The sequence below is a fragment of the Gossypium hirsutum genome, chromosome D05, assembly GCF_007990345.1.
Source record: "Gossypium hirsutum isolate 1008001.06 chromosome D05, Gossypium_hirsutum_v2.1, whole genome shotgun sequence".
In the NCBI taxonomy this organism is placed as follows: Eukaryota; Viridiplantae; Streptophyta; class Magnoliopsida; order Malvales; family Malvaceae; genus Gossypium; species Gossypium hirsutum.
The window spans coordinates 58,259,893-58,287,145 of NC_053441.1; the positions used below are offsets into that span (position 1 = coordinate 58,259,893).

Sequence of the window (27,253 nt, forward strand, 5' to 3'; positions counted from 1 at the left end):
TGTGGTGCCTTTTGATTGCCTAAAAATAGAAAACATCATTATTAATGTAGTATACGTTCATACGATGGATACAAAATTAGTTATATCTATTGAATATAAAAATAAATTGATATAATTTATTTCTTTAAATATGTATAATTAAATTAAAAATGAAATTTAATGTATATAGTTGCACTAAATTATTTAATTTATTTATAATACCTAAATTATCCCTATTTATTTGTTATATTACTTAAAATACTCCTTTGAAAATACAAAAACATTATGATAGCTAATTTAAAATTTATTCTCCCCAACTAATGAAAATCATTTAAAATACTAAAACTAGATCTGTCTGACCAAACTATGTATTCTAAAGCAATCAAATACAACAAAAACTATGGAATGAACATTACATGAAGAAGAAAAATACCCTAAAGAACCATGAAAAAGGAACCGAAACCGAATGAAGAAAATACCTAGAATGCTGTGATTTCTTCGTCTTCAACGAAAGATCTCAAAAAAGATCACAGTGAGGAAAGCTTATGCTAAATGAGGAAGTAAATTTGGACACTCGGAATCATCTAACAATTATGCAGAACAGCAGCCGTCTTTCTTCACAGCTGAAACATCATCCCGAGATCCGACATTGATGGTTTGTCCCTTGGGCAATGTTGTTTGATCATTCCCTCCTTCGAGCGCTTTTCGACTGATCACATGATGTATTTTAGTTAGTACTTCAATGAATGCATGCTCAACATTTGTTGATTCGAGGGCAGATGTTTCCATAAAGAAGGTGTTTTCACTCTCGGCATAGGCCTTAGCATCGTCAGTGGTAACAGCAAACAAGTGTCGCAGGTCGGCCTTGTTACCAATGAGCATAATCACGATGCTAGAATCTGTATGATCTCGTAGTTCCTTCAGCCATCTCTGAACATTCTCAAACGTGACCCGTCGAGTGACATCATAGACAAGCAAGGCACCAACAGCTCCTCGGTAGTATGCACTTGTAATTGCCCGGTATCTAGAAAAGAATACAACAAAGGAATCAACTCTCGAAAAGCTTATAAATCTCATCCATGCAGGAACTGTATATCAGGTATTCATAACTCCAATGATCGTAGAAAATTATATATATTACCCTTTTACACCAATAACACTGCAAGCAGGGCAAGAACTAAAATCAGAATCTTGTATCGAGTTTTCATCATCAAAGAAAAGTACAATCAAGAACTGCAAATTTATGATTTACCCTTAACTTGTTCATCGGAACGAAAACATTCCATGATCAACCAAGCAATTTATAATAAAATGCAGCACAGCCGACCAGAAATTTAGGCCCCAAGACGCTTGATTCCAAGGAGAGAACACAGAGTTTCCGTTTCATGCTCTACACATACTCAATATAGACTTTTATTTATTAGAAAACACATTAGGCCTGTCAATGTAGAAACTGAAGCAAATTTCCAATACAAAATCCAAATCAATAGAATATTTGATATTATGGAACCTCACTTCGGTATATTTTCCCCAGAGAAACATCACTGAGAAAATGATCAAAGCAACTTGAATGTTCTATTGAAAATATCCGAGTAAGCACCACGACCCATCTTTTGGTGCTCATGCATGATACACAAAGTTAAAGTAGCAGAGAAGAGATGCCCTCCGAACAAGCTTGTAACGTGTTTTTCATACAAAAGTCCTTCTAAAGGAAAGACAAGAATAAAATTATCCATAGACATACAAATGATATCCTCTTCAATATACCTATATTCTAATGATGTTTACAAATACAATTGATGATTCAACTACGAGTTTTAAGAAAAATGGGCTTGTTACAGCCTTTTGATTAATGGATCAAAGCTGCAACTTTTATCAATTAGACTCAAATGTCATGTTCTTTTCAATTCATCCATTAGTAAACCAACTCTGGGATTTTTGTATATAACCTACAACATGCTATTTTGCACTTCAAATTGAGTTTGCATCATGCTAATCAATAAAGTTTTCTTTCAAATACGTTTTTATCTGTATACCAATCCATAAAGGAAAAAAAAAAAAAGGAACTACTACTTTTCACCAAATAACCCAAATTCAAGTCCACTTGCTTTAACATTAAAAAGAAAAAGGAAATTCTGAATGCCCCTTATTCCAAAATTTTCTCAGCATCCAAACAGATGAATAAATTCCCAATACTCCCTTCACCAAACCAATACAGTAACCTAGAAGGTTTAGTTCACCATTTAGCCCTTAAATTATACTCGTTTTCGTACTTTAGTATCTCAACATTTTTATCTATTTTGATACTTCAACTATCATTTTGTCACAATTTACTCGAGCATCTCTATGTCAGTAATTAAGAACGTGACATATAGCTAATGACATCATCCATTTTGGTTTTTCTTTTTGGGGGTCAATCATCCACTTCGGTAATTGGGGGCTAAATTGAGATAAAATGATATTCTAGTACCAAACTGGACAAAAAAGTTTAGGTTTCAAAATGAGAACATAGGTATAATTCAAAAGAGAAATCAGGAATAAGGGTAATCTAGAACCACCACATTTTCCTCCAATACTTCAAATTTTCAGAAAAGAACATAGAAGAAAACAAACAAAATGAGAACTACTTGAGTATAATCTTCCTACATTTTCCCAGCTACCAAAATTCCATGCATGATTGCATTATACCATCCCAATGCAGTTGCAGAAACTAGAAAACACCTCATTTTCCTCAAATCTATCAAATTCCAAAACCCCACTAACCTAAACAAAGCAATTGAGAAATAACAGTAAATCATTAAAAAATGTTTAAAAAAATGTTACCTTTCTTGTCCAGCAGTGTCCCAAATCTGGGCCTTAACGATTTTATCATTGACCCGAATACTTCGGGTGGCAAATTCGACACCGATTGTGGATTTAGATTGAAGGCTAAACTCGTTTCTAGTAAATCTCGACAACAAATTCGATTTCCCGACGCCGGAATCTCCGACCAACACCACCTTAAACAAATAATCGTAGTCGTCATCCACTCTATACGCTGCCATGTCGGGTTACCGGGTCGGATTCTTTTACCGGATTTTTAAAATTAAAATTTGGGATTTTAATTATGAAGAAATTTTATAAAATAGCAGAGATTGGTGGCATTAGAGAGATTATTTATTTTTAAATATATATTAAAAGAATTTTTTTATTTTTTCTATTTGAATTGAGATTTTTCAGTTTAAAAAATAATTTCGTGATTTCGTTTATAAAATTAAAATTCACAATACGTTTTTAAAAATAAATATTTTAATGATTTTTAATAATATATTTAATTAAAATTAAATAAAAATCAATTTATAAGAAAAAAAAGCTCAAAAAAAAGTATATGACTTTTATATATATTTGATTTTTATTGTGGAATTTTCCAATTATAATTTCGTGAGGTGAAAACATTAAGTAATAATTATTATATGAATATATAATTTTTGGATTTACAAAAAATTGAAAAGTTTTATATTCCACCTACAAACATTTTTATCTAAGGTAATAAAAAAATCTCCTTTTAATCACAATATTAATGTCTTTCATTAATAAATTTAACTTTTGATGTTTACATTTTTTTTAATTTGATATTAATTCTAAAAAATTCAAATCTAACCGTGACCATATTGACAAAATATGTAAGTTATGAGAGTTTAGTATAAATTTATATAAAATTAACTTAAAATATTAATACCGCGATTAATTGCTCAATTTTGAAATTGACAAAAAAAATTTTACCAAATCCATTCACATGCTTATATGTATTACCTCTATAGACTTGAGGATGATAATGCTTGTACATATAAACATAAACCCTCAAATATCATTATGTGAATTCACTCAATTTTGCAAATAATAGATTTAAATATCCATTTCTCGTAAATTTTTTTATTTTTCTATTTATTTTTTGATCAGGTAGTATAAGTTTGCACACAAATAATAATAGTAATAATAAAATTAACCAAATTAAATTTTATTTTTCTTGAAATTTCACATTTAGTCTGATGGAATTCACCATATGTAGTTTTAAGAATTTGCGGAGATCCTTCTCATTGTGTTCCCTTAAATGAGTATAAACCTTTATAACATAATGACATTCTTCGCCATACAAATGGACTGCACAAGCTGCTTTGTATGTTACAAGCTCCAACATCCCTGTTCCAAAGCAATCAAAACTTCCAATTAATCCATCTTCCCAACCTAACTACAATCCACGGCAGTAATTCAAAGGGTGATAAAATGATGATGCCAACTATCAAACTGAGGTTGAAGCTCGTTATGTGATCCGACATTGACAGTAAAGAATTAAGCAAAATCGTGCGTATGGATTGTATTGTTACATAATGGGAAATAAGAACGCACCTGAAGCAATTTCGGATGCAAGCATCCGCTTGCCAAAATGACGTTTTAACCAACATCTGCAGCGTAATCTCCAAGCTCTTCTTGAGTTTACCTCGGTAAATATGCTTGGAATCCTTCTGTAATAAATAGAGTGATTTGCTTTTTGTTCACCTTCATTCCCAACGAGACATACAGACAGTCGATCCTCTTCGTATTCATATAGTTTGAGGAAGCATGAAGCAAACTCCCTCCACGTTTCGGACTCTGGAAATGTAGCTTCCACATGCAAAGCAATCATCTCCACAAGGGATTCCAGACTATAATCACCTGAAAACAACTTCAAAATCAATGTTAAAAATGCACAAGCATCTACAACCAAGCAAGAAGGCAGTGAAAGCAGAACAAAAGATGAGAAGAAAACTGATGGTGCATGGATGGTAGCCATGGATTACAATTAGGGATAGCATCGGCGCATAGAACTACCAAATAAAGTGAACACTAGTCTATCCATGCAAGATAATCGATAATCTACCTTTTTGATGCATGCTGACAAGCCTTGCCAATGAGTGGCAGCATGTCGGATCCCTCTTCAAAACCTCCTCAAAACAATTACAGAGCATGACAGAGTCATTAGAATAAAAGTACTCTAGAAGACTTGCCCTTAATCTGCAAAAAAGTAGCACATCAGTGTTTTATAAAGCCAACAAGATGATCAACATTAGCACACTGCAAGCAAAATTAAATCTTCACTATGAAAATTTAGAAAATATTCCAAAAATTACGTGTTCCAGAGAGCAAATGAAACAAACACATTCAGATATGATATAAATCTCTATTCTCTAAGCATTTCTCTCCAGAATTAAGTCACAATAAATACCTTAACCATAACCATTAGGCGAGTCCTCTAGCCACTAATTTTTCATATTACTAATTCTGTTTTTCTCGAGTAAACTGAATTAAGCCAAAATCAAATATGGCATCTTCAGGGATTACGTTTTCCAATTTGAATACACTTCTTAGCAAAACAGGAGAAAAACAAACTTATTTGGGAGATTAGTACCTAAAGGGAAAAGGCATGTTCGAAATGTTACAGAACTTTTCGACTTCACTTAGGGCCTCTTTCGCTTGACCTCCAATCAGCAATAACTGGAGTAAATTTGACAAAAAAAATAAAAATAAAAATCATGTTTGAATCAGTACAAATAAATGCCTTTTGCTTTGTAATTGGCTAGTGCATATCTAAATCTCTTTAAGAATATTAGATGCTTCAGCTTATATTACAGATGTTCTGAATTAATCAAAAAGAAAAATGTTGCGAAGAAATAAAATTTACCTGTATCAAAGGAAGCAAGGCTGCAGACAAAGGGGGTTCACAGTGAAGACCAAGCCGTAGATGCTTCAGAGCATCTTTATAATGATTATTAACCATTTGCCTATGCAAGTAGACAAAGTTCTCACTAGAATATGGCAACTTTAAAGGCATCAACCATGACTCTAAACCCTCTGAAACAAGAAACATGACACATTTCAGTAAGGCCTGTAGATGTTAGAATGGTGAAACAATATTAATAAACAAAGCCAAAAGATTTGTGATGAATAATTCGTAAGAAAATCATGAAAAGCATCCAAAAGATTCTTCATAACTGCAAAGATGTTAATTAGCCTGTCAAATCATCAAGCCATCTTATATTTGTCACGTATACAGTTAAATTGGAGTATAGGAGGAAGGCTGATGAATACACAAAATAGTAACATAAAACGGAAGACAAAAGAACATTTTACTATAATAGATGCATATCCATGTTTCTGATATAGGTATTTTCCAGCATTATTATTTGTCTGACTCATGTTCTATGTCCTTCCTTTCATTCCTAGTATCCAATCTTTATGTCCAATTTTCCCCTTTTTTTTTCAATCTCTAGCATATTTCCCATTTAGCTGTTAATTGAATGAATTACGACTGACTACACAATGAAAAGAAAGGAAGAATAATCCACTACAAATCAATAAAGACATTTAGTTAGTCATAATATTGCATTAGATGTGCACACATAGACAACATAATGCTAAATAGCTCACTACAAAGTCCAAAGAAGAATACCAAAAGTAAAGAATGGTACTATCATGACAGTCAAAGAAACATATAAGGAATTCAGAACTTACCTAAGGCAGAGAAGACTGAAGGATCACATGTATAGCCATTATCATCATAGAAATCAACTTCATTTTCAGCAGAGTTTTGATTGGAGCCTAGTGGCTCAACCTCTTGCACGAGAGGTGCAGCTCTCTGCAAGTTAACATTGTTCTGCACATGAACATCTCTTTGTTGGTTGCTACCAGCCAGCAGACTTTCTCTTTTATCATTCATGACAGATGTCTCTGAACCACATTGAGAAGAAACAGCACCATGACTATAAGCTGCATAATTTCCCTCTGAGAAAACAATTTCGTTGCCCATATGTGATCCTGAAGCGTCTGATTGCTGAGGGAAGTAATCCTGATCTGAATTTCTCAGTTTAATCTCTTCAGTGAGATTGGAATACCAAAGCTGACAGAATGTCAAGCCCATGACCAGGTTTGCCATTGGGTGACAACTAAAGTTTTGTTCTTTCATCAAGCTGATGGAGGAAAAATTCATAAAAGTACTCAAACACTGAATCCATCCATGTACTATATTTCAAAGACAATAAGCCTTTACATTCATATAACTATCATTACAGAACGTGAATATAAATGCATCAGTAATGTTAATATGAAAAACTAAGAGATTAATCTTTTGCAACCCAGCTGATTGAGCAACGATGCATAATGTCATATGTAACACAGCCAATAAAATTCTGTTCAAATGGTCATGGTATCAATTCCTTAGTCTAACATTCCAAATAGACACCGTACAAGCGTAGTGAAAAAAAATTAATCACTTTGCAGCTAGATCTATCTGGTTGTGCAATGTTATTCTTCCTTGCAGTGCTCAACAAGCAAACCATAACTAATTTTTCCATACCTAAAACATAAGGTGCTAACATATGAAACCCTAATAACACCTAGAATAGCATGTATATTAGTAACAAAACCATCCCACCTCACATGGAGAAACTAAATCCTTATGGTTGGCACCAATGTCCCTTAAATACGAAATGTGATTTGTTCAAGAGCAAGCATACACCATTGCAGCCAACTTTTGCAAGACAGAGTCAGGAAGGGGGTTCTTTTGGCAACAAGATAGTTACTAGCTTCCTAATTTTGCGTGATGGCAACAACGCATGTAATGTACAATGATTGACAAGTGGGTGATCATAGACAAAGAAATAGGATACTGCTTCTAAATGCATCAACCCCAGGACATCTTTCTATACAAGAATGATACCTTAAAGTGGCTTGATGAGCCCAGCCAAGATTTCCATGTGTAAGGCAGAATAAAATGAACTCCAAATGAACTGCAATTTGCTCCTGTTCCACCACAAAAGATCTGTATTCAAAAACAGGAACCATACAAACCAAAAACATGTAGATATGTCAAAGTATACCTCTGTTTTCACAGTCTTGAACCTGATCCTGCTCATCCAAATCTCATAGATGTCCCTGATCCTTCTAATGTCAACATGATCCCCATCTATGTACTTAAGAAGCCTGATTGCAACCTAAAAACATCCCTTACAGACATGAGCAGTTTTATATACACACAAAGGACTGCTTCGAGTCCTCTTGTACCAAATTTACAAATATTTTTCACATAAGTAGCCAATAAAACCATTATATACGATAACATATACAACATTCTACTGAAAAAGGTGGCATACGCAAATACTTGAGCTAGAAAACATCTCTAACACATTTAAGATAACAAAAAAATAGAACAAAGCAATTCAATAAAGGTCTGTTGGTCACTGCCTACTAGATTTTTCGTTTCCTTACAAGTTTCTATAAAGTAAATGCTACACTCATTCTTATATCATACTGCATTGTCACTAAAAATAAATTAAAAATTTTAAAACATTATGTGCTCCTTCAATTTCAAAGCATTTCATTGTTGTTCTACAAAGTGCGAGCCAGTAAAAGAAGTAAAATTTCCTCAAATATTACCAAGACCATAACTTTAACACAATAACAACCAAAATATAAAAGGCAGCCATACCGAGTACTTGAGGCGATTCAAACCAGCAGAAAAATCATGGGAAGTACCCTTAAACAACAAGCTTAATACTCCACTAGCCTCAGCCCAATTCTGTTTCTTTACAAGTCTTTCCAAAAGATAACAAAGTCTTTGCCGATTTTCCCAGCGAATATGGGCGTATTTCAGTGTTAGAAGATGAGAAGGCTTGGTTAATGATAATATCAACCTTTTGTCTAGCTTTCGTTTATTTCTCTTGGGTTCTTCTAATCTACCCTCAAGTTTCTTCATTTTTGCTCTCTAGGTCTTACCAAAACAACTCAAGGTTTTGTGATGCGTTTTTAACATAAATACGAGGAATGAACTTTCAAACATATAAAAAAATTTCGACACGATATATGCCCAGTCCTTCTGATACTGCTATTGGCTTTTGAAGAAGTGGTGGTGGTGGTGGTGGTGGTGGTGGCGGCCGATCAGATGAAAAGCACTGGAAAAGAGAAAAACAAACAAAGCTACGAGAGGGAAAAAAAATGAGAACAGAAGAACAAGTCGCGGGAAATAAAAGAAGAAAGCAAACTAGGGCATGGTGTATGGGCTTTTTAACCTAATATTGGGCTTTTAATTAGATAATAACACATTACCCTAATATTGGGAATCGTTAGTCTTCTTTGGTCCAATTTCTTTTAGCCTTTTTCTCAATTTGAGTCTGCTAAATCAATTTAGGATCTAGGTCAAAATTAGGTTTAATTTCTCCCAGTTCCTCCAACTTTGTTGAGTGGATAACTATACTCTCCCCTTAAGAGGATTTTAAACCCCAAGGATCAAAATTCGAAATCTGAGCAAAATCCTCCCATGTTGCTTCTTTTGGTCTCAAATTTGCCCACTGGATCAATAGTTGCATGATGGTTCAATTGTGACATTTCACGAGTATCGGGTACCAAGGCAAGGTAAATTTTGGGTTGTCCGTCAGTTTTCATTTCCAGTAAGTCTCTGCAAGTTACTCCCTTCTCTCCAATTGAGCCTATAGAACCGAAAAATCCCCCCATGTTGCTTCTTTTGGTCCCAAATTTGCCCACTGGATCAGTAGCTTCGTGATGACTCAACTGTGACATTTCACGATTTGAGTATCTGGTAGCAAGGCAAGGTAAATCTTGGGTTGGCCATCGGTTCTCCTTTGCAGTAAGTCTGTGCTAGTTACTCCTTTATCTCCAATTTTCTCTTTCCAATAAACTGATGTGAAAGACAGGGTGGATCTCTGGAAGTTTAAGTTTATACGCTATTGACCCGATTTTGTCTTCAAGTAGGATCTGTAATACCTGGCTGCTAGCTTTAGGTTCTTCTTTAGGGCAACCGACGTTCGCTTGTATGATTAGAGTTTCAGGTACACGTTATCACCTACTTCCAAGATCCTCTCTTTGTGTTTCCTGTTTGCATTGGTTTTCACTTTTCAGGTACTCCTTTTATATGTTTCTAATATTAACCCACCTATTGGCAAGCACATGGGATGATATTTACCTTTCCTTTTTAACCCATGAATTATGTGAAGATTTTCCATTTGGTGATAATTTTTTATTTTTTTATTTTTATGGTAATTACTTTTTTTTTTAATCCCAGTACTGCCATTGTTATTTTCATCTCTTGGTTCAGTGCCATCATAGCATGTGCTTGTTGTTAAAATTAGAAACATCATTGCCATGCCTTTATTATCTTTTCCTCATCATCCATCCCTTTGCTTAATGTCATAATCCCTTTCTTTAGGAAGCCATTTGCAGTTGTCGGTCGGGTCTATAGATACCCTTCTTTGCCATGTATGTCTAGAAACTACTTACTTTACAATGATTATTACGATATTATTCTTCATAAATATCAAAAATTAAAAAATTAAAAAAAATAAAAATATAGAATTTTGAAAAAAATCAATATTTTCATAAATTACCTCCACCTTATATGTTGATGATATGCTGATAGCATCTAAAAACAAAGTTCAGATTGAGAGATTGAAAACTCAACTCAATTTCGAGTTTGAAATGAAAGATCTAGGTGAAGCTAATAAGATTCTTGGCATGGAAATATGTAGAGATAGAGCTCATGGCAGAGTTAGCTTGTCTCAGAAGCAGTATTTAAAGAAAATACTACAGCAGTTTGGCATGAACGAGCAAACCAAACCTGTAAGTACCCCGTTGGCTTTTCATTTCAAGCTTTCTGCACAACTATCTCCTTCGATGAATACGGAACAAGAATACATGTTACAAGTTCCGTATGCTAATGCAGTGGGTAGCTTGATGTATGCAATGGTGTGTACAAGACCCGACATTTCACAGGCAGTTAGTATAGTGAGCAGGTATATGCATAATCCTGGAAAAGGACATTGGCAAGCTGTGAAATGGATTCTACGGTATATTCTGAAGACCGTGGATGTTGGATTACTGTTCAAGCAAGATACTACACTTGGTAAATGTGTTATTGGGTACGTTGATTCTGACTATGCCGGTGATTTGTACAAACGAAGATCAACCACCAGTTATGTGTTTACACTTGCTGGAGGACCAATTAGTTGGAAGTCTACACTACAGTTTACAGTTGCGTTGTCAACCACAGAAGCCGAGTACATGGCTGTAACAGAGGCTGTAAAGGAAGCTATTTTTTTACAAGGTATGGTTAAAACATTGGGATTGGTTCAGGAGCATATTAATGTGTATTGTGATAGTCAAAGTGTTATTCATTTAGTAAAAAAATCAAGTCTATCACGCACGTACAAAGCATATCGACGTACGATTCTATTTTGTGCGGGAAATTATTGATAAGGGGAAAATTCGTCTTCAGAAGATTAAAACTGCAGATAATCCCGCAGATATGATGACCAAGGTGGTAACAACAATCAAGTTCGAACATTGTTTGAACTTGATCAATATTTTGCAAGTTTAACAGTTGAAGAAGGCACTATCAAGTATTTTTGTCAAAGGCAGAAAGAATTGTGTGAAGATAAGATTATTCTAATTGAATCTTCAATGTGGAGATTATTAGTAGCCATCCATCTTTGACTTTTCAAAGATATTGGTGGGCACCAAAAAATTCTTACAAATTAAGGCACCGAGATTTGGTTTGAAATTTGGCATGGAATAATTGCAATTTTTGGTCCCTAATTGTATAGGGACTTTGCAAGTTGATCCTTGAGCTTCAACTATAAATAGGCCTAATTATTTCTCATTTGAAATATCTCACATTTGCCATTCTTTACTTAAGGCAATTGTTCTCTCTCCTTATTTGTAAATTTTCACTTGTATTTTGGAGTGAAATATATTTGGTAGTGCCCGAGGACGTAGGCAAAATTTGCTGAACCTCGTTAAAATTCTAGTGTTCTTTATTATTTATTCTGTATATTTTGCGAGTGTCATTGTAGTAATTTATTGTGTTATTAAATTACGATAGAAGGATATTCTGACTAGGAAAAATCTGGTACTTAAGCGATCCTCGTGATCCACCTCTCTTTCCTGGAATTGAACTTAGTGTGATTTTTAGTTTAATAATTTTACTCTTTTACACGCTTTCGCGCAAAAATACTCGCAAAATATACTGAATAAACAATAAAGAACACTAGAATTTTAACGAGGTTCAGCAAATTTTGCCTACGTCCTCGGACACTACCAAATATATTTTACTCCAAAATACAAGTGAAAGTTTACAAATAAGGAGAGAGAACAATTGCCTTAAGTAGAGAATGGAAAATGTGAGATGTTTTAAATGAGAAATAATTAGGCCTATTTATAGTTGAAGCTAAATGATCAACTTGCAAAGTCCCTATACAATTAGGGACCAAAAATTACAATTATTCCATGCCAAATTTCAAACCAAATCTCGGTGCCTTAATTTGTGAGATTTTTTGTGCCCACCAATATCTTTGAAAGTCAAAGATGGATGGCTACTAATAATCTCCACCTTGAAGATTCGATTAGAATAATCTTATCTTCACATAATTCTTTCTGCCTTTGACAACAATACTTGATAGTGCCTTATTCAACTGTTAAACTTACAGAATATTGATCAAGTTCGAACAATGTTCGAACTTGATTGTTGTTACCACATTGGTCATCATATCTGCGGGATTATCTGCAGTCTTAATCTTCTGAAGACGAATTTTTCCCTCATCAATAATTTCCCGCACAAAATGGAATCGTACGTCGATATGCTTTGTACGTGAATGATAGACTTGATTCTTTGCTAAATGAATAGTACTTTAACTATCATAATACACATTAATATGCTCCTGAACCAATCCCAAGGTTTTAACCATACCTTATAGTGATTTATTGTGCTATTAAATTACGATAGAGGGATATTCTGGCTAGGAAAGATCTGGTACTTAAGCGATTCTCGTGATCCCTCTCTTTCCTGTGAATTGAACTTAGTGTGATTTTTTAGTTCAATAATTTTACTCTTTTACACGCTTCCGCGCAACAATTGGTATCAGAGCTAGATTCGTACTTGGGGAATACGATCGTTTACGATACTATTTGCGTATCCGGTATTGTTCATCCACGGTACTATTCACGTAGATGATACTGTTCACGTATACAGTAGTTGGGATTGAGAAGAAAAATGGCAGAGGCATTGTCATCAACAAAGACTACCGTGACCAATGCAAAATTTGAAGTAGAGAAATTTGATGGTACCAATAATTTTGGTATGTGGCAATTTGAGATCCTGGATGTCTTATGTCAGCAAGAGCTGGATATAGCTCTTCAAGAAAAACCTGACAAGATGGATGACAAGGAGTGGGCCAAGATCAATAGACAGGCGTGTGGTACAATCCACCTATGTTTGGCCAAAGAGCAGAAGTACTCTGTCATGAGGGAGACATCAGCAAATAAGTTATGGAATATACTGGAAGAAAATTTTTTAACGAAAAGTCTTGAAAATAGGCTTTATATGAAAAAGAAACTTTTTCGGTTCACGTATGCACCCGATATGTCGATGAATGACCATGTGAACTCATTCAATAAAATTTTAGCAGACTTGCTAAATTTGGATGAGAATTTGAAGATGAAGAAAAGGCATTATTGTTGTTGAATTCTCTTCCTGATGAATATGATCATCTTGCCACCACATTGCTTCATGGAAAGATACGATCACATTTGATACAGTTTGTAGTGCGTTGTATAGATCTGATACTCGAAAGAAAGATAAAAGAAATCACAGAGATACAACTGCAGAAGTCTTAACAGTAAGAGGTCGTTCACACAGCAACAAACCTGGTAGAAGGGGTAAGTCCAAAGGGAAACCCGCCAAATATGAATGTGCCTTTTATCGTGATAAAGGGCATTGGATAAAGAATTGTCCTAAGTTACAAAAGGGTAAGGCTATTTCTAATGCATGTGTAGCGGAGCATGATGAGGAATCAAACTTTAGCTTGGTTGGCATGACAATGACATGTCATACGGATTAGTGGATTTTAGATTCGGGATATACTTACCATATGTGTCCTAATAAGGGCTGGTTTTCTAGTCTTGAAGAACTAGAAGGTGGAGTTATTTTTATGGGCAATGACAGTGCTTGTAAGACAATGGGAGTAGGTACAATCAAATTAAAGAATCACGACGGCTCAATCCAAGTCTTGACAGATGTTCGCTATGTACCTAGCTTGAAGAAAAATCTCATCTCATTAGGTGCCCTAGAATCTAAAGGACTCACAGTCACTTTGAGAGATGGATTACTAAAAGTAGTAGCTGGGGTATTGACGGTGATGAAAGGCACTAGAAGAAATAACTTGTACTATTTAAATGGAAGTACAGTTATTGGATCAACATCAACAGTTTCTGTGAAAGATGCAAATTCAGAGGCTACCAGGTTATGGCATATGCCATTAGGACATGCTGATGAAAAAGCTTTGCAGACTTTGGCGAAGCAAGGCTTGTTGAAAGGTGTAATTTCTTACAAATTAGAATTTTGTGAAAATTGTGTTCTGGGCAAGCAGACGAGGGTAAAATTTAGTTCAACAATTCACAATACGAAAAGAATTCTGGACTACGTTTACAGTGACGTGTGGGGACCTACCAAAGTGGCTTCTTTGGGAGGTATGCACTATTTTATTACTTTCGTTGATGATTATTCAAGAAAAGTATGAGTGTATCTAATTAAAAGAAAAAGTAAAGTTTTGGATGCATTTCTGAAGTGGAAGAAGATAGTGGAGACTCAGATAGGTCGAAAGGTCAAACGACTTCGATCAGATAATGGTACTGAGTACAAAAATGATCCATTTCTTCAAGTATGTCAAGATGAGGGCATTGTGCGACATTTCACTGTTCGAGATACACCACAGCAGAATGGGGTGGCAGAACGTATGAATCGGACTATACTGGAGAAAGTTCAATGTATGTTGTCCAATGCTGGGTTGGGCAATGAATTGTGGGCTGAGGCAGTTACATATGCGTGCCATTTTATTAACCGGTTACCATCAGCTGCAATAAATGGAAAAACTCATATGGAGATGTGGACTGGTAAACCTGCTACTGATTATGATTCTTTACATGTTTTTGGTTCCACTGCATATTATCATGTAAAAGAATCTAAGTTAGACCCAAGAGCAAAGAAAGCATTATTTATGGGTATAACTGGTGGAGTAAAAGGATACCGTCTCTGGTGTCCTGATACAAGGAAGATTGTTTTCAGTAGAGATGTGACTTTTGATGAATCAACCATGATGAAGAACAAGGATTCACAAAAGGATGACAAAACCAGTAGTACTTTGCAGCAGGTGGAGCTTGAAAAGGTTAAGAATGATCCAGCTAATATTGAAAGAACAAATGATGAAGAAGTTTCGACCCAAGAACTTCTACAGCAACAAGATTCAATTGCATACAGGAGGCCAAGAAGAGAGATTCGTAAGCCTGCTCGCTTTGATGATATAGTGGCCTATGCACTTCCAATTGCACATGATGATATTCATTCTACTTACTCAAAAGCAATAAGTAACCCTGATGGTGTAAAGTAGAAGCAAGTTATGAATGAAAAAATACAGTCTTTTCATAAAAATAAAACTTGGGAGTTGGTGACACTACCCAAGGGAAAGAAGGCAATTGGATGCAAATGGGTATATGCAAAGAAGGAAGGATTTCCTGGTAAAAATGAAATTCGATACAAGGCTAGATTGGTAGCAAAGGGTTACGCTCAGAAAGAAGGAATAGACTACAATAAAGTGTTTTCTCCAGTTGTGAAGCATTCGTCTATTTGAATTTTGCTAGCCTTGGTTGCGTAATATGACCTTGAACTAGTTCAGCTTGATGTGAAGACAGCTTTTTTACACGGTGATTTAGAACAGAAAATCTATATGACTCAGCCTGATGGATTCAAGGTTGCTGATAAAGAAAATTGGGCTTGCAAATTGAAAAAGTCGCTTTATGGATTGAAACAATCTCCGAGGCAGTGGTACAAACGATTTGATCAGTTCATGAAAGGGCAAAGGTACACAAAAAGTAAATTTGATCATTTCGTGTATTTTCAGAAGCTACAAGTAGGAACTTTCATATACTTGCTCTTATATGTTGATAGCATCTAAGAGCAAAGTTGAGATTTAGAAATTGAAAACTCAACTCAATCTCGAGTTTGAAATGAAAGATCTAGGTGAAGCTAAGAAGATTCTTGGCATGGAAATATGTAGAAATAGAGCTCATGGCAGAGTTAGCTTGTCTCAGAAGCAGTATTTGAAGAAAATACTACAGCAATTTGGCATGAACGAGCAGACCAAACCTGTAAGTACCCCGTTGGCTTCTCATTTCAAACTTTCTACACAACTATCTCCTTCGCCGAATACGGAACAAGAATACATGTTACAAGTTCCGTATGCTAATGCAGTGGGTAGCTTGATGTATGCAATGGTGTGTACAAGACCCGACATTTCACAGGCAGTTAGTATAGTGAGCATGTATATGCATAATCCTGGAAAAGGACATTGGCAAGCTGTGAAATGGATTCTACGGTATATTCTGAAGACCGTGAATGTTGGATTACTGTTCAAGCAGGATACTACACTTGGTAAATGTGTTATTGGGTACGTTAATTCTGACTATGTCGGTGATTTAGACAAACGAAGATCAACCACCGGTTATGTGTTTACACTTGCTGGAGGACCAATAAGTTGGAAGTTTACACTACAGTCTACGGTTGCGTTGTCAACCACAGAAGCCGAGCACATGGCTGTAAAGGAAGCTATTTGGTTACAAGGTATGGTTAAAACATTGGGATTGGTTCAGGAGCATATTAATGTGTATTGTGATAGTCAAAGTGCTATTCATTTAGCAAAGAATCATGTCTATCATGCACGTATAAAGCATATCAACGTACGATTCCATTTTGTGCGGGAAATTATTGATGAGAGGAAAATTCGTCTTCAGAATATTAAGACTGCAAATAATCCCGCAGATATGATGACCAATGTGGTAACAACAATCAAGTTCGAACATTGTTTGAACTTGATCAATATTTTGCAAGTTTAACAGTTGAAGAAGGCACTATCAAGTATTGTTGTCAAAGGCAGAAAGAATTGTGTGAAGATAAGATTATTCTAATCGAATCTTCAATGTGGAGATTATTAGTAGCCATCCATCTTTGACTTTTCAAAGATATTGGTGGGCATCAAAAAATTCCCACAAATTAAGGTACCGAGATTTGGTTTGAAATTTGGCATGGAATAATTGCAATTTTTTGTCCCTAATTGTATAGGGACTTTGCAAGTTGATCCTTGAGCTTCAACTATAAATAGGCCTAATTATTTCTCATTTGAAACATCTCACATTTGCCATTCTTTACTTAAGGCAATTGTTCTCTCTCCTTATTTGTAAATTTTCACTTGTATTTTGGAGTGAAATATATTTGGTAGTGCCCGAGGACGTAGGCAAAATTTGCTGAACCTCGTTAAAATTCTAGTGTTCTTTATTGTTTATTCTGTATATTTTGCGAGTGTGATTGTAGTAATTTATTGTGCTATTAAATTACGATAGAAGGATATTCTGACTAGGAAAGATCTGGTACTTAAGCGATCCTCGTGATCCACCTCTCTTTCCTGGAATTGAACTTAGTGTGATTTTTAGTTCAATAATTTTACTCTTTTACACGCTTCCGCGCAAAAATACTCGCAAAATATACTGAATAAACAATAAAGAACACTAGAATTTTAACGAGGTTCAGCAAATTTTGCCTACGTCCTCGGACACTACCAAATATATTTTACTCCAAAATATAAGTGAAAGTTTACAAATAAGGAGAGAGAACAATTGCCTTAAGTAGAGAATGGAAAATGTAAGATGTTTTAAATGAGAAATAATTAGGCCTATTTATAGTTGAAGCTAAATGATCAACTTGCAAAGTCCCTATACAATTAGGGACCAAAAATTACAATTATTCCATGTCAAATTTCAAACCAAATCTCGGTGCCTTAATTTGTGGGATTTTTTGTGCCCACCAATATCTTTGAAAAGTCAAAGATGGATGGCTACTAATAATCTCCACATTGAAGATTCGATTAGAATAATCTTATCTTCACACAATTCTTTCTGCCTTTGACAACAATACTTGATAGTGCCTTCTTCAACTGTTAAACTTACAAAATATTGATCAAGTTCAAACAATGTTCGAACTTGATTGTTGTTACCACCTTGGTCATCATATCTGCGGGATTATCTGCAGTCTTAATCTTCTGAAGACGAATTTTTCCCTCATCAATAATTTCCAGCATAAAATGGAATCATACGTCGATATGCTTTGTACGTGCATGATAGACTTGATTCTTTGCTAAATGAATAGCACTTTGACTATCACAATACACATTAATATGCTCCTGAACCAATCCCAAGGTTTTAACCATACCTGGTAACCAAATAGCTTCCTTTACAGCCATGTGCTCAGCTTCTGTGGTTGACAACGCAACCGTAGACTGTAGTGTAAACTTCCAACTTATTGGTCCTCCAGCAAGTGTAAACATATAACCGGTGGTTGATCTTCGTTTGTCTAAATCACCGGTATAGTCAGAATCAACGTACCCAATAACACCTTTACCAAGTGTAGTATCCTGCTTGAACAGTAATCCAACATTCACGGTCTTTAGAATATACCGTAGAATCCATTTCACAGCTTGCCAATGTCCTTTTCCAAGATTATGCATATACTTGCTCACTATACTAACTGCCTGTGAAATGTCGGGTCTTGTACACACCATTGCATACATCAAGCTACCCACTGCATTAGCATACGGAACTTGTAACATGTATTGTTGTTCAGTATTCGTCGAAAGAGATAGTTGTGCAGAAAGCTTGAAATTAGAAGCCAACGGGGTACTTACAGGTTTGGTCTGCTCGTTCAGGCCAAACTGCTGTAGTATTTTCTTCAAATACTGCTTCTGAGACAAGCTAACTCTGCCATGAGCTCTATCTCTACATATTTCCATGCCAAGAATCTTCTTAGCTTCACCTAGATCTTTCATTTCAAACTCGAGATTGAGTTGAGTTTTCAATCTCTCAATCTCAACTTTGCTCTTTGATGCTATCAGCATATCATCAACATATAAGAGCAAGTATATGAAAGTTCCTACTTGTAGCTTCTGAAAATACACGCAATGATCAAATTTACTTCTTGTGTACCTTTGCCCTTTCATGAACTGATCAAATCATTTGTACCACTGCCTCGGAGATTGTTTCAATCCATAAAGCGACTTTGTCAGTTTGCAAACCCAATTTTCTTTATCAGTAACATTGAATCCATCAGGCTGAGTCATATAGATTTCCTCTTCCAAATCACTGTGTAAAAAAGCTGTCTTCACATCAAGCTGAACTAGTTCAAGGTCATATTGCGCAACCAAGGCTAGCAAAATTTGAATAGACGAATGTTTCACAACTGGAGAAAATACTTCATTGTAGTCTATTCCTTCTTTCTGAGCGTAACCCTTTGCTACCAATCTAGCCTTATATCGAATTTCATTTTTACCAAGAAATCCTTCCTTCTTTGCATATACCCATTTGCATCCAATTGCCTTCTTTCCCTTGGGCAGTGTCACCAACTCCCCAAGTCCTATTTTTATGAAGAGACTGTATTTCTTCATTCATAGCTTGCTTCCACTTTACACCATCAAGGTTACTTATTGCTTCTGTGTAAGTAGAAGGAACATCATCATGTGCAATTGGAAGTGCATAGGCCACTATATCATCAAAGCGAGCAGGCTTACGAATATCTCTTCTTGGCCTAATTGAATCTTGTTGCTGTAGAAGTTCTTGGGTTGAAACTTCTTCATCATTTGTTCTTTCAATATTAGCTGGATCATTATTAACTTTTTCAAGCTCCACCTGCTGCAAAGTACTACTGGTTTTGTCATCCTTTTGTGAATCATTGTTCTTCATCATGGTTGATTCATCAAAGGTCACATCTCTACTGAAAACAATCTTCCTTATATCAGGACACCAGAGACGGTATCCTTTTACTCCACCAGTTATACCCATGAATAATGCTTTCTTTGCTCTTAGGTCTAACTTAGATTCTTTTACATGATAATATGCAGTGGAACCAAAAACATGTAAAGAATCATAATCAGTAGCTGGTTTACCAGTCCACATCTCCATATGAGTTTTTTCATTTATTGCAGCTGATGGTAACCGGTTAATAAAATGGCACGCATATGTAACTGCCTCAGCCCAAAATTTATTGCCCAACCCAGCATTAGACAACATACATTGAACTTTCTCCAGTATAGTCCGATTCATACGTTCTGCCACCCCATTCTACTGTGGTGTATCTCGAACAGTGAAATGTCGCACAATGCCCTCATCTTGACATACTTGAAGAAATAGATCATTTTTGTACTCAGTACCGTTATCTGATCGAAGTCGTTTGACCTTTCGACCAGTCTGAGTCTCCACCATCTTCTTCCACTTCAGAAATGCATCCAAAACTTCATTTTTTCTTTTCATTAGATACACTCATACTTTTCTTGAATAATCATCAACAAAAGTAACAAAATAGTGCATACCTCCCAAAAAAACCACTTTGGTAGGTCCCCATATGTCACTGTGAATGTAGTCCAGAATTCCTTTCGTATTGTGAATTGCTGAACCAAATTTTACTCTCGTCTGCTTGCCCAGAACACAATGTTCACAGAATTCCAATTTGCAAGAATTCACACCTTTCACCAAGCTTTGCTTCGCCATAGTCTGCAAAGTTTTTTCACCAGCATGTCCTAATCGCATATGCCATAACCTGGTAGCCTCTGAATTTGCATCTTTCACAAAAACTGTTGATGTTGATCCAATAACTGTACTTCCATTTAAATAGTACAAGTTATTTCTTCTAGTGCCTTTCATCACCGTCAATACCCCAGCTACTTCCTTTATTAATCCATCTCTCAAAGTGACTGTGAGCCATTTAGATTCTAGGGCACCTAATGAGATGAGATTTTTCTTCAAGCTAGGTACATAGTGAACATCTGTCAAGACTTGGATTGAGCCGTCGTGATTCTTCAATTTGATTGTACCTACTCCCATTGTCTTACAAGCACTGTCATTACCCATAAAAATAACCCCACCTTCTAGTTCTTCAAGACTAGAAAACCAGTCCTTATTAGGACACATATGGTAAGTACATCCCAAATCCAAGATCCACTCATCCGTATGACATGTCATTGCCATGCCAACCAAGCTAAAGTCTGACTCCTTATCATGCTCCGCTACACATGCATTAGAAATAGCCTTGCCCTTTTGTAACTTAAGACAATTCTTTTTCCAATGTCTTTTCTCACGACAAAAGGCACATTCATCTTTGGCGGGTCTCCCTTTGGACTTACCCCTTCTACCAGGTTTGTCGCTCTGTGAACGACCTCTTACTGTTAAAACTTCTGCAGTTGTATCTCTGTGATCTCTTTTATATTTCTTTCGAGTCTCAGATCTATACAACGCACTACAGTCTGCATCAAATGTGATTGTATCATTCCCATGAAGCAGTGTGGTGGTAAGATGATCATATTCATCAAGAAGAGAATTCAACAACAATAATGCATTGTCTTCATCTTCAAATTTCTCATCCAAATTTAGCAAGTCTGCTAAAATTTTATTGAATGAGTTCACATGGTTATTCATCGACATACCGGGTGCATATGTGAACCGAAAAAGTTTCTTTTTCATATAAAGCCTATTTTCAAGACTTTTCGTTAGAAACTTTTCTTCCAGTGTATCCCACAACTTCTTCGCTGATGTCTCCCTCATGACAGAGTACTTCTGCTCTTTGGCCAAACATAGGCGGATTGTACCACACGCCTGTCTATTGATCTTGGCCCACTCTTTGTCATCCATCTTGTCAGGTTTTTCTTCAAGGGCTATATCCAGCTCTTGCTGACATAAGACATCCAGGATCTCACATTGCCACATACCAAAATTTTTGGTACCATCAAATTTCTCTATTTCAAATTTTGTATTGGTCACGGTAGTCTTTGTTGATGATGATGCCTCTACCATTTTTCTCCTCAATCCCAACTTTGTATACGTGAACAGTATCGTCTACGTGAATAGTACCGTGGATGAACAATGCCGTATACGTAAATAGTATCGTAAACGGTTATATTCCCCAAGTACGAATCTAGCTCTGATACCAATTGTTGCGCGGAAGAGTGTAAAAGAGTAAAATTATTGAACTAAAAATCACACTAAGTTCAATTTCCAAGAAAGAGAGGTGGATCATGAGGATCGCTTAAGTACCAGATCTTTCCTAGCTAGAATATCCCTCTATCGTAATTTAATAGCACAATAAATCACTACAATCACACTTGCAAAATATATAGAATAAACAATAAAGAACACTAGAATTTTAACGAGGTTCAGTAAATTTTGCCTACGTCCTCGGACACTAGAATTTTTATTTTTTTATTTTTATGGTAATTACTTTTTTTTATTCCCAGTACTGCCATTGTTATTTTCATCTCTTGGTTCAGTGCCATCATAGCATGTGCTTGTTGTTAAAATTAGAAACATCATTGCCATGCCTTTATTATCTTTTCCTCATCATCCATCCCTTTGCTTAATGTCATAATCCCTTTCTTTAGGAAGCCATTTGCAGTTGTCGGGTCTATAGATACCCTTCTTTGCCATGTATGTCTAGAAAGTACTTACTTTATAATGAATATTACGATATTATTCTTCATGAATATCAAAAATTAAAAAATGAAAATATAGAATTTTTAAAAAATCAATATTTTCATAAATTACCTCCTCCTTGGGACGAGATATGTATAAATAAATATATATCTTATTTAGAGAAGCACAGTAAAAGTTTCTTATATATTTTAAAATTTTATATATTATTATTTTCAACATTTTTTATATATTTTTAAATTTATTATTATATTTTTGAAAATATTTATGTGGTTTTATATTTTTTTTTAAATTTTAGAATTAGAAATAAATTGAAATTATTTGTAAATCTGTAAATTTTATTTTTTAAAATTATATGTAAATCAATATAATATAATATGTATATATAATTAAATTTATTATTTAAAAAAGTGATAGTTAGTTGAAAGAAAAAAAAACAGCCCAGTTGGTTTACCCTAAAACGATACATCGATATTTGCAGGCAATCGACAAAAGGGTCAGCGTTGGCGCGGGGAGTGTGTGGTGAGTTTTGGAGGTAAAAAGCCAACAATTTTCAACATGCGTCGTTACAAAGAAGATCCGCCAGTGGTTCGCGTCTATACAGTCTGCGACGAATCCAGGTCAATCCTATCTTTGTTTACTTACCAATTTTTCCAGTTGAAGAATTCAAGTTCATTTTATTTCACCAACAAATCATCAAAAAGTCTTACAATTGAAACTGTTGAAGCTAAAATCTATCTTGCCACAAACAACCAAAAATGAAATTGAATTGTTGGTTGACAGATATTTGATTGTGAGGAACGTTCCCGCGTTGGGATGTGGCGATGATTTGCTGAAACTCTTTGCTAATTACGGAGACGTTGAAGAGTAAGTAAGTTCTCTCTCCTTTTTTATTTTTTCCTTTCCATTTTTAATTATTTGAAGAAAACTTTTGATGATGCTTATGCTCACATTTTGTTTTGCCTTTCAGATGTAAACCAATGGATGCAGAAGATTGTGAGCAATTTACTGATGTTTATTGGATCAAATTTCGACTCATTAGCAATGCCAGGTCATTGAACTTGACCCTTTTCTAACATTTTCCTCCAATAACTGTCACACTGTTTCATGTACTTAGTCAATAATATACCTCTGTTGGAAAGCTAATTTCAATATGCAACCATGGAAATTGGTGAAAAGCTGAATATATATTTTGTTAACCATTTAATCCATTAGGTTTGCAAAGAGAAAATTGGACGAGTTTGTGTTCTTGGGGAATCATTTGCTGGTCTCATATGCTCCTCAATTTGAAAGCCTTGATGACACCAAAGATAAGTTAGAAGGCAGAAGGAAAGAAATCCTTGCAAGATTGAATTGTATGCTTAATACATTACTCTAAAAATTTAGCTTTTTGACGTACCTATCTTTTACATATAATTGGAAAAAAGAATGTCTATGTTTCAAATAGGAACTGCTTTCTAGTTGTGATTATATATTCTCATGCATGTTATGCTGTTATGCTGTGATATCAGCTCAAAGATCTAAAGGGCATCCAGTTCATCGCGTGCTCTCTTCCAATAAGGCTCCATCACTTCCTGCTTCATCTCATCATATTCCTAACCAGATTAATAATCGACTGAGGTAGTACGCTGTTCAAATTCATGTTGCTACTGTCATCATTATTTCCTTTTTGCATTCTTTCTCTAAATAAACTATGGTTTTTCCTCTCCTTAGGGATGTTGGGGATGCAGAGTTCAGGTCTCACAGTAATAATGCTCGAATAACAAGAGTGTCATCTGACAAGGTGTGGAATACTTTCTAACAACATCATCCCAGATTTTAATCCTTTAACTTGTTTACTGTCTGAAAGTAAAAATTAACTCATTTTATTTCTTTCTTCTTCTTCTTTATTACAATTTGACCAGTGAAGTTCACTGGCACTACATGGTATTCTAGTAGTTGTTTATGACTTAGATGAAGCATGTTGTAAGGCTAAGTTTGTAAATGCCTTTCAGCTGCTGACCCCAGTTGAATTAAGTTAGGTCCAGTTGATTGAATTAGGACAGAGTACATGTCATTCCTGAGTATGTATAATCTTCTTTTATTGTGCATCTGGCTGTGTATTATAATGCTTTAATTTAGGGCTTTGTTTGTGTAATCCATTTTGTTGTGACTGAGATGGATTGGGTTTTGTTACTGGTCAAAATGGATTTATTGGGATTACATTTAGGTGCTGATTGTAGCATTTTCCCGTCACCCTAACATAAATGAAATGTCAGAAAGGGTGTTAAAGAGAGAAAAAAGCCTTGCTAATCTTTGGGTGTTTGAGTTTCACATTTTGGTCCTTGTTTTAGACTTACTGGTGGAAACAAACAATAAATTGTTGGAACTTCTTCTAAAGGAAAGTTTGTTGTTACCTTCCATTATTTTCTTTCCTTTTTCTTAATTATTGCTCAGATTTGAATGTAGACGTACGCCTAAAGATCTAGAAGTTTCACTCCTCTTTGAAACAATTGAGCCAAACATGCTAAAGCATTTTGATCTAGATGTTCTTTTAAATTTGTGGGTGTTAGAATGCTCAAGTGTTTGATGGGGTTGCTGAAATGTTGTTTCACTTCTTACCAAGAATAGGTTCTGTCAGTCGAGTACTTTTTATATTTTTATCATTTTTACATGAATATAGTTACGAATATGCATTTTATATTTATATATGCCACTTATATGGAAACTGCATACTGAGATTTTGAATTGGTTTCAAAATATTTAGTAACTCATATTGGCGCTATAAGTGCTATTATATAAAATATTATTATTGTATATTAACATCTGACTCGAATCAATGCATACGCGGCCGAATAACTAGAAATGAATTAGGTGTTTTATGATTGGAGAAAGTTTAATATAGGTGTTTGTCGGTTTAACTGTTGCGTTGTTTTTCACCATTGCTTTCTTTGCTTTTGCTAGAGTTCTTTATTAATGCCTTGGTTGCTATAGTAATATAAGAATAGTATACATGGTTGTGGAATTTTTGTGATAAATATTTGCTCTATGCTGATATGGGGACTGCTTTCAGGACTACTTCCCTTCCCAGTCAATGAATCAGACGGTTAAAACGGTTAGGGACAAACTCAATAAGGTGATAAATCTCTGAACTGTATGATTGTCTTGTCTTAGAGAAATATTTTTAGTCATGTTATGTTTTCATAGTAATATGACTTTTTTTTTTACCTATACAATTTCTTGCTTTAGATTCAATCAAGCACTGAACATTTGCAAGCCGGACCTACACCCAAGAAAACACGAGTGGACAATAGAAGAAGAATCTGATCAACCTTACCATTAAGATATACTTATCTACAAGTTAGTCTTTCTAGTTTTTGTTAAATTCGCTCTAATGAAATAGAGAAGGAATGGAATGGTATTCGGTGGGAATTGAATAGAGATATTATGCAATTTGGTTGGGTGGAATGTAATAGATGAGGAATAGAGTAATACATTGTTTGGGTTACAGAATATGCAAAGAATAAACAAAAATTTCAATTTTACCCTTTATTATAAAATCATTTTTTTATTTTAAAAATTTATTTTAGTAATTTAATAATTATAAGGTATTATTAAAATATTATTTTTAGAAAGCATTATATTACAATTTATAAGATGTTTCATATTAAAATGATATAATATAATATTTTTAATTTATTATTATTTAATCAACCTAAGCATTTTATATTTTTTTCAAGTAGACTTTTTTAACAAAATATTAAAAATGTTATATTAAAAGGTTAATGATGTTACGATTAACCAAATATATACCATAAATATAACATATTTTGAAGGGTATTTTGGAAAGTATAAAAAAATTGGCACCGAATGAGGCAGGGGAAAGCTCAGAATAGAAAACATTGAATAAACTCTGAATGGTATCGAATAGTGGAAGCGGCCGAATTATGCGCGATTCAGTTGGCTGTAAACCAACATGCTGGAAGTTCAGTCACATGTTTATTTAAGATTAGGTTTTGGTGATCGAATTTTAAAACTTTTTTGTGTTATGGTTATACAGCTCTTAACTCCCATTAAAAACAATGGCATTTTAATGTCATATTTGATATGAAAATTTAGAACGAATTTATTTCTTTTAACTTAAAAAACAAAGCTTGCCACAATCAACAAGTACTTTCCGCCCCGTGACATTTTCGCTGGACTTGCAATCACAAGCATGGATAACATCACCACCAAACTCATACAGTCTTTCAAAATGGGGCATCACACATGCGACATTTTCGCTGGTGGCCATAACTAGCCAGCGACAAATGTATTCAAACTCGGTCTTGTTTGAGCCACTTGTAACAACAGCCTTGATCCTTCACAAACCATTGCTCTCATCATATTTAGCTGATAGTATTGAGTTTTAAGCTGACAAATTTTGCAGTTTTAAGCGAATTTGTTGCGTTAAATTCATCCAAGTCAGCTTTACTCTCAAATCGAACAGAAAATCCACAAGAAAGCAATATACACAATGTGTTTATGTAACACCCCTAATCCGTATCTGTTACCGGAATAAGTTTACGGGCATTGCGAAAAATTTTAACTTAAAACATTCAATTTCAACCATTTTGTAAATCATGGCATAATTCAATCAAACTCATGTATAACGTCCCTTATTTGAGCCCTCGAGGCCTTAGGAACACTTTAGAAACAATTC

The 27,253-nt window shown here is 34.9% G+C and overlaps 3 protein-coding genes across 7 annotated transcripts; 1 reads left to right on the forward strand and 2 right to left on the reverse strand.

Annotated features, from left to right (window-relative positions):
• Positions 1-201: 201 nt before the first annotated feature.
• Positions 202-3,118, reverse strand: LOC121216840 (ras-related protein RABA1f). Its single transcript, XM_041092288.1, has 2 exons — positions 2,803-3,118; positions 202-1,003 (listed from the first exon to the last, which is right to left on the reverse strand). The coding sequence occupies exons 1-2, from the start codon at positions 3,021-3,023 to the stop codon at positions 571-573; spliced, it is 654 nt and encodes a 217-aa protein (XP_040948222.1). The 5' UTR covers positions 3,024-3,118; the 3' UTR covers positions 202-570.
• An 842-nt stretch (positions 3,119-3,960) lies between these two features.
• LOC121216841 (uncharacterized) lies at positions 3,961-9,119 on the reverse strand. Of its 2 annotated transcripts, none has more exons than XM_041092289.1 (9): positions 8,480-9,119; positions 7,872-7,985; positions 7,712-7,794; positions 6,508-6,962; positions 5,678-5,847; positions 5,405-5,490; positions 4,877-5,010; positions 4,366-4,671; positions 3,961-4,158 (listed from the first exon to the last, which is right to left on the reverse strand). In XM_041092289.1, the coding sequence occupies exons 1-9, from the start codon at positions 8,744-8,746 to the stop codon at positions 3,977-3,979; spliced, it is 1,797 nt and encodes a 598-aa protein (XP_040948223.1). In that variant the 5' UTR covers positions 8,747-9,119; the 3' UTR covers positions 3,961-3,976. The 2 variants fall into 2 exon arrangements, with proteins under 2 accessions (XP_040948223.1, XP_040948224.1); XM_041092290.1 differs by having other exon boundaries at positions 4,072-4,207.
• Positions 9,120-9,445: 326 nt separating this feature from the next.
• Positions 9,446-26,096, forward strand: LOC121216842 (RNA-binding protein 48). Of its 4 annotated transcripts, none has more exons than XM_041092293.1 (10): positions 9,446-9,634; positions 9,760-9,836; positions 23,054-23,192; positions 23,356-23,439; positions 23,543-23,623; positions 23,788-23,927; positions 24,084-24,192; positions 24,286-24,355; positions 25,625-25,687; positions 25,801-26,096. In XM_041092293.1, exons 2-10 carry the CDS (start codon positions 9,821-9,823, stop codon positions 25,876-25,878), a joined length of 780 nt encoding a protein of 259 aa, XP_040948227.1. In that variant the 5' UTR covers positions 9,446-9,634; positions 9,760-9,820; the 3' UTR covers positions 25,879-26,096. The 4 variants fall into 4 exon arrangements, with proteins under 4 accessions (XP_040948227.1, XP_040948226.1, XP_040948225.1 ...); XM_041092292.1 differs by having other exon boundaries at positions 9,486-9,634; positions 9,757-9,836; XM_041092291.1 differs by lacking the exons at positions 9,446-9,634; positions 9,760-9,836 and adding an exon at positions 10,727-10,922.
• The last annotated feature ends 1,157 nt before the right edge of the window (positions 26,097-27,253 follow it).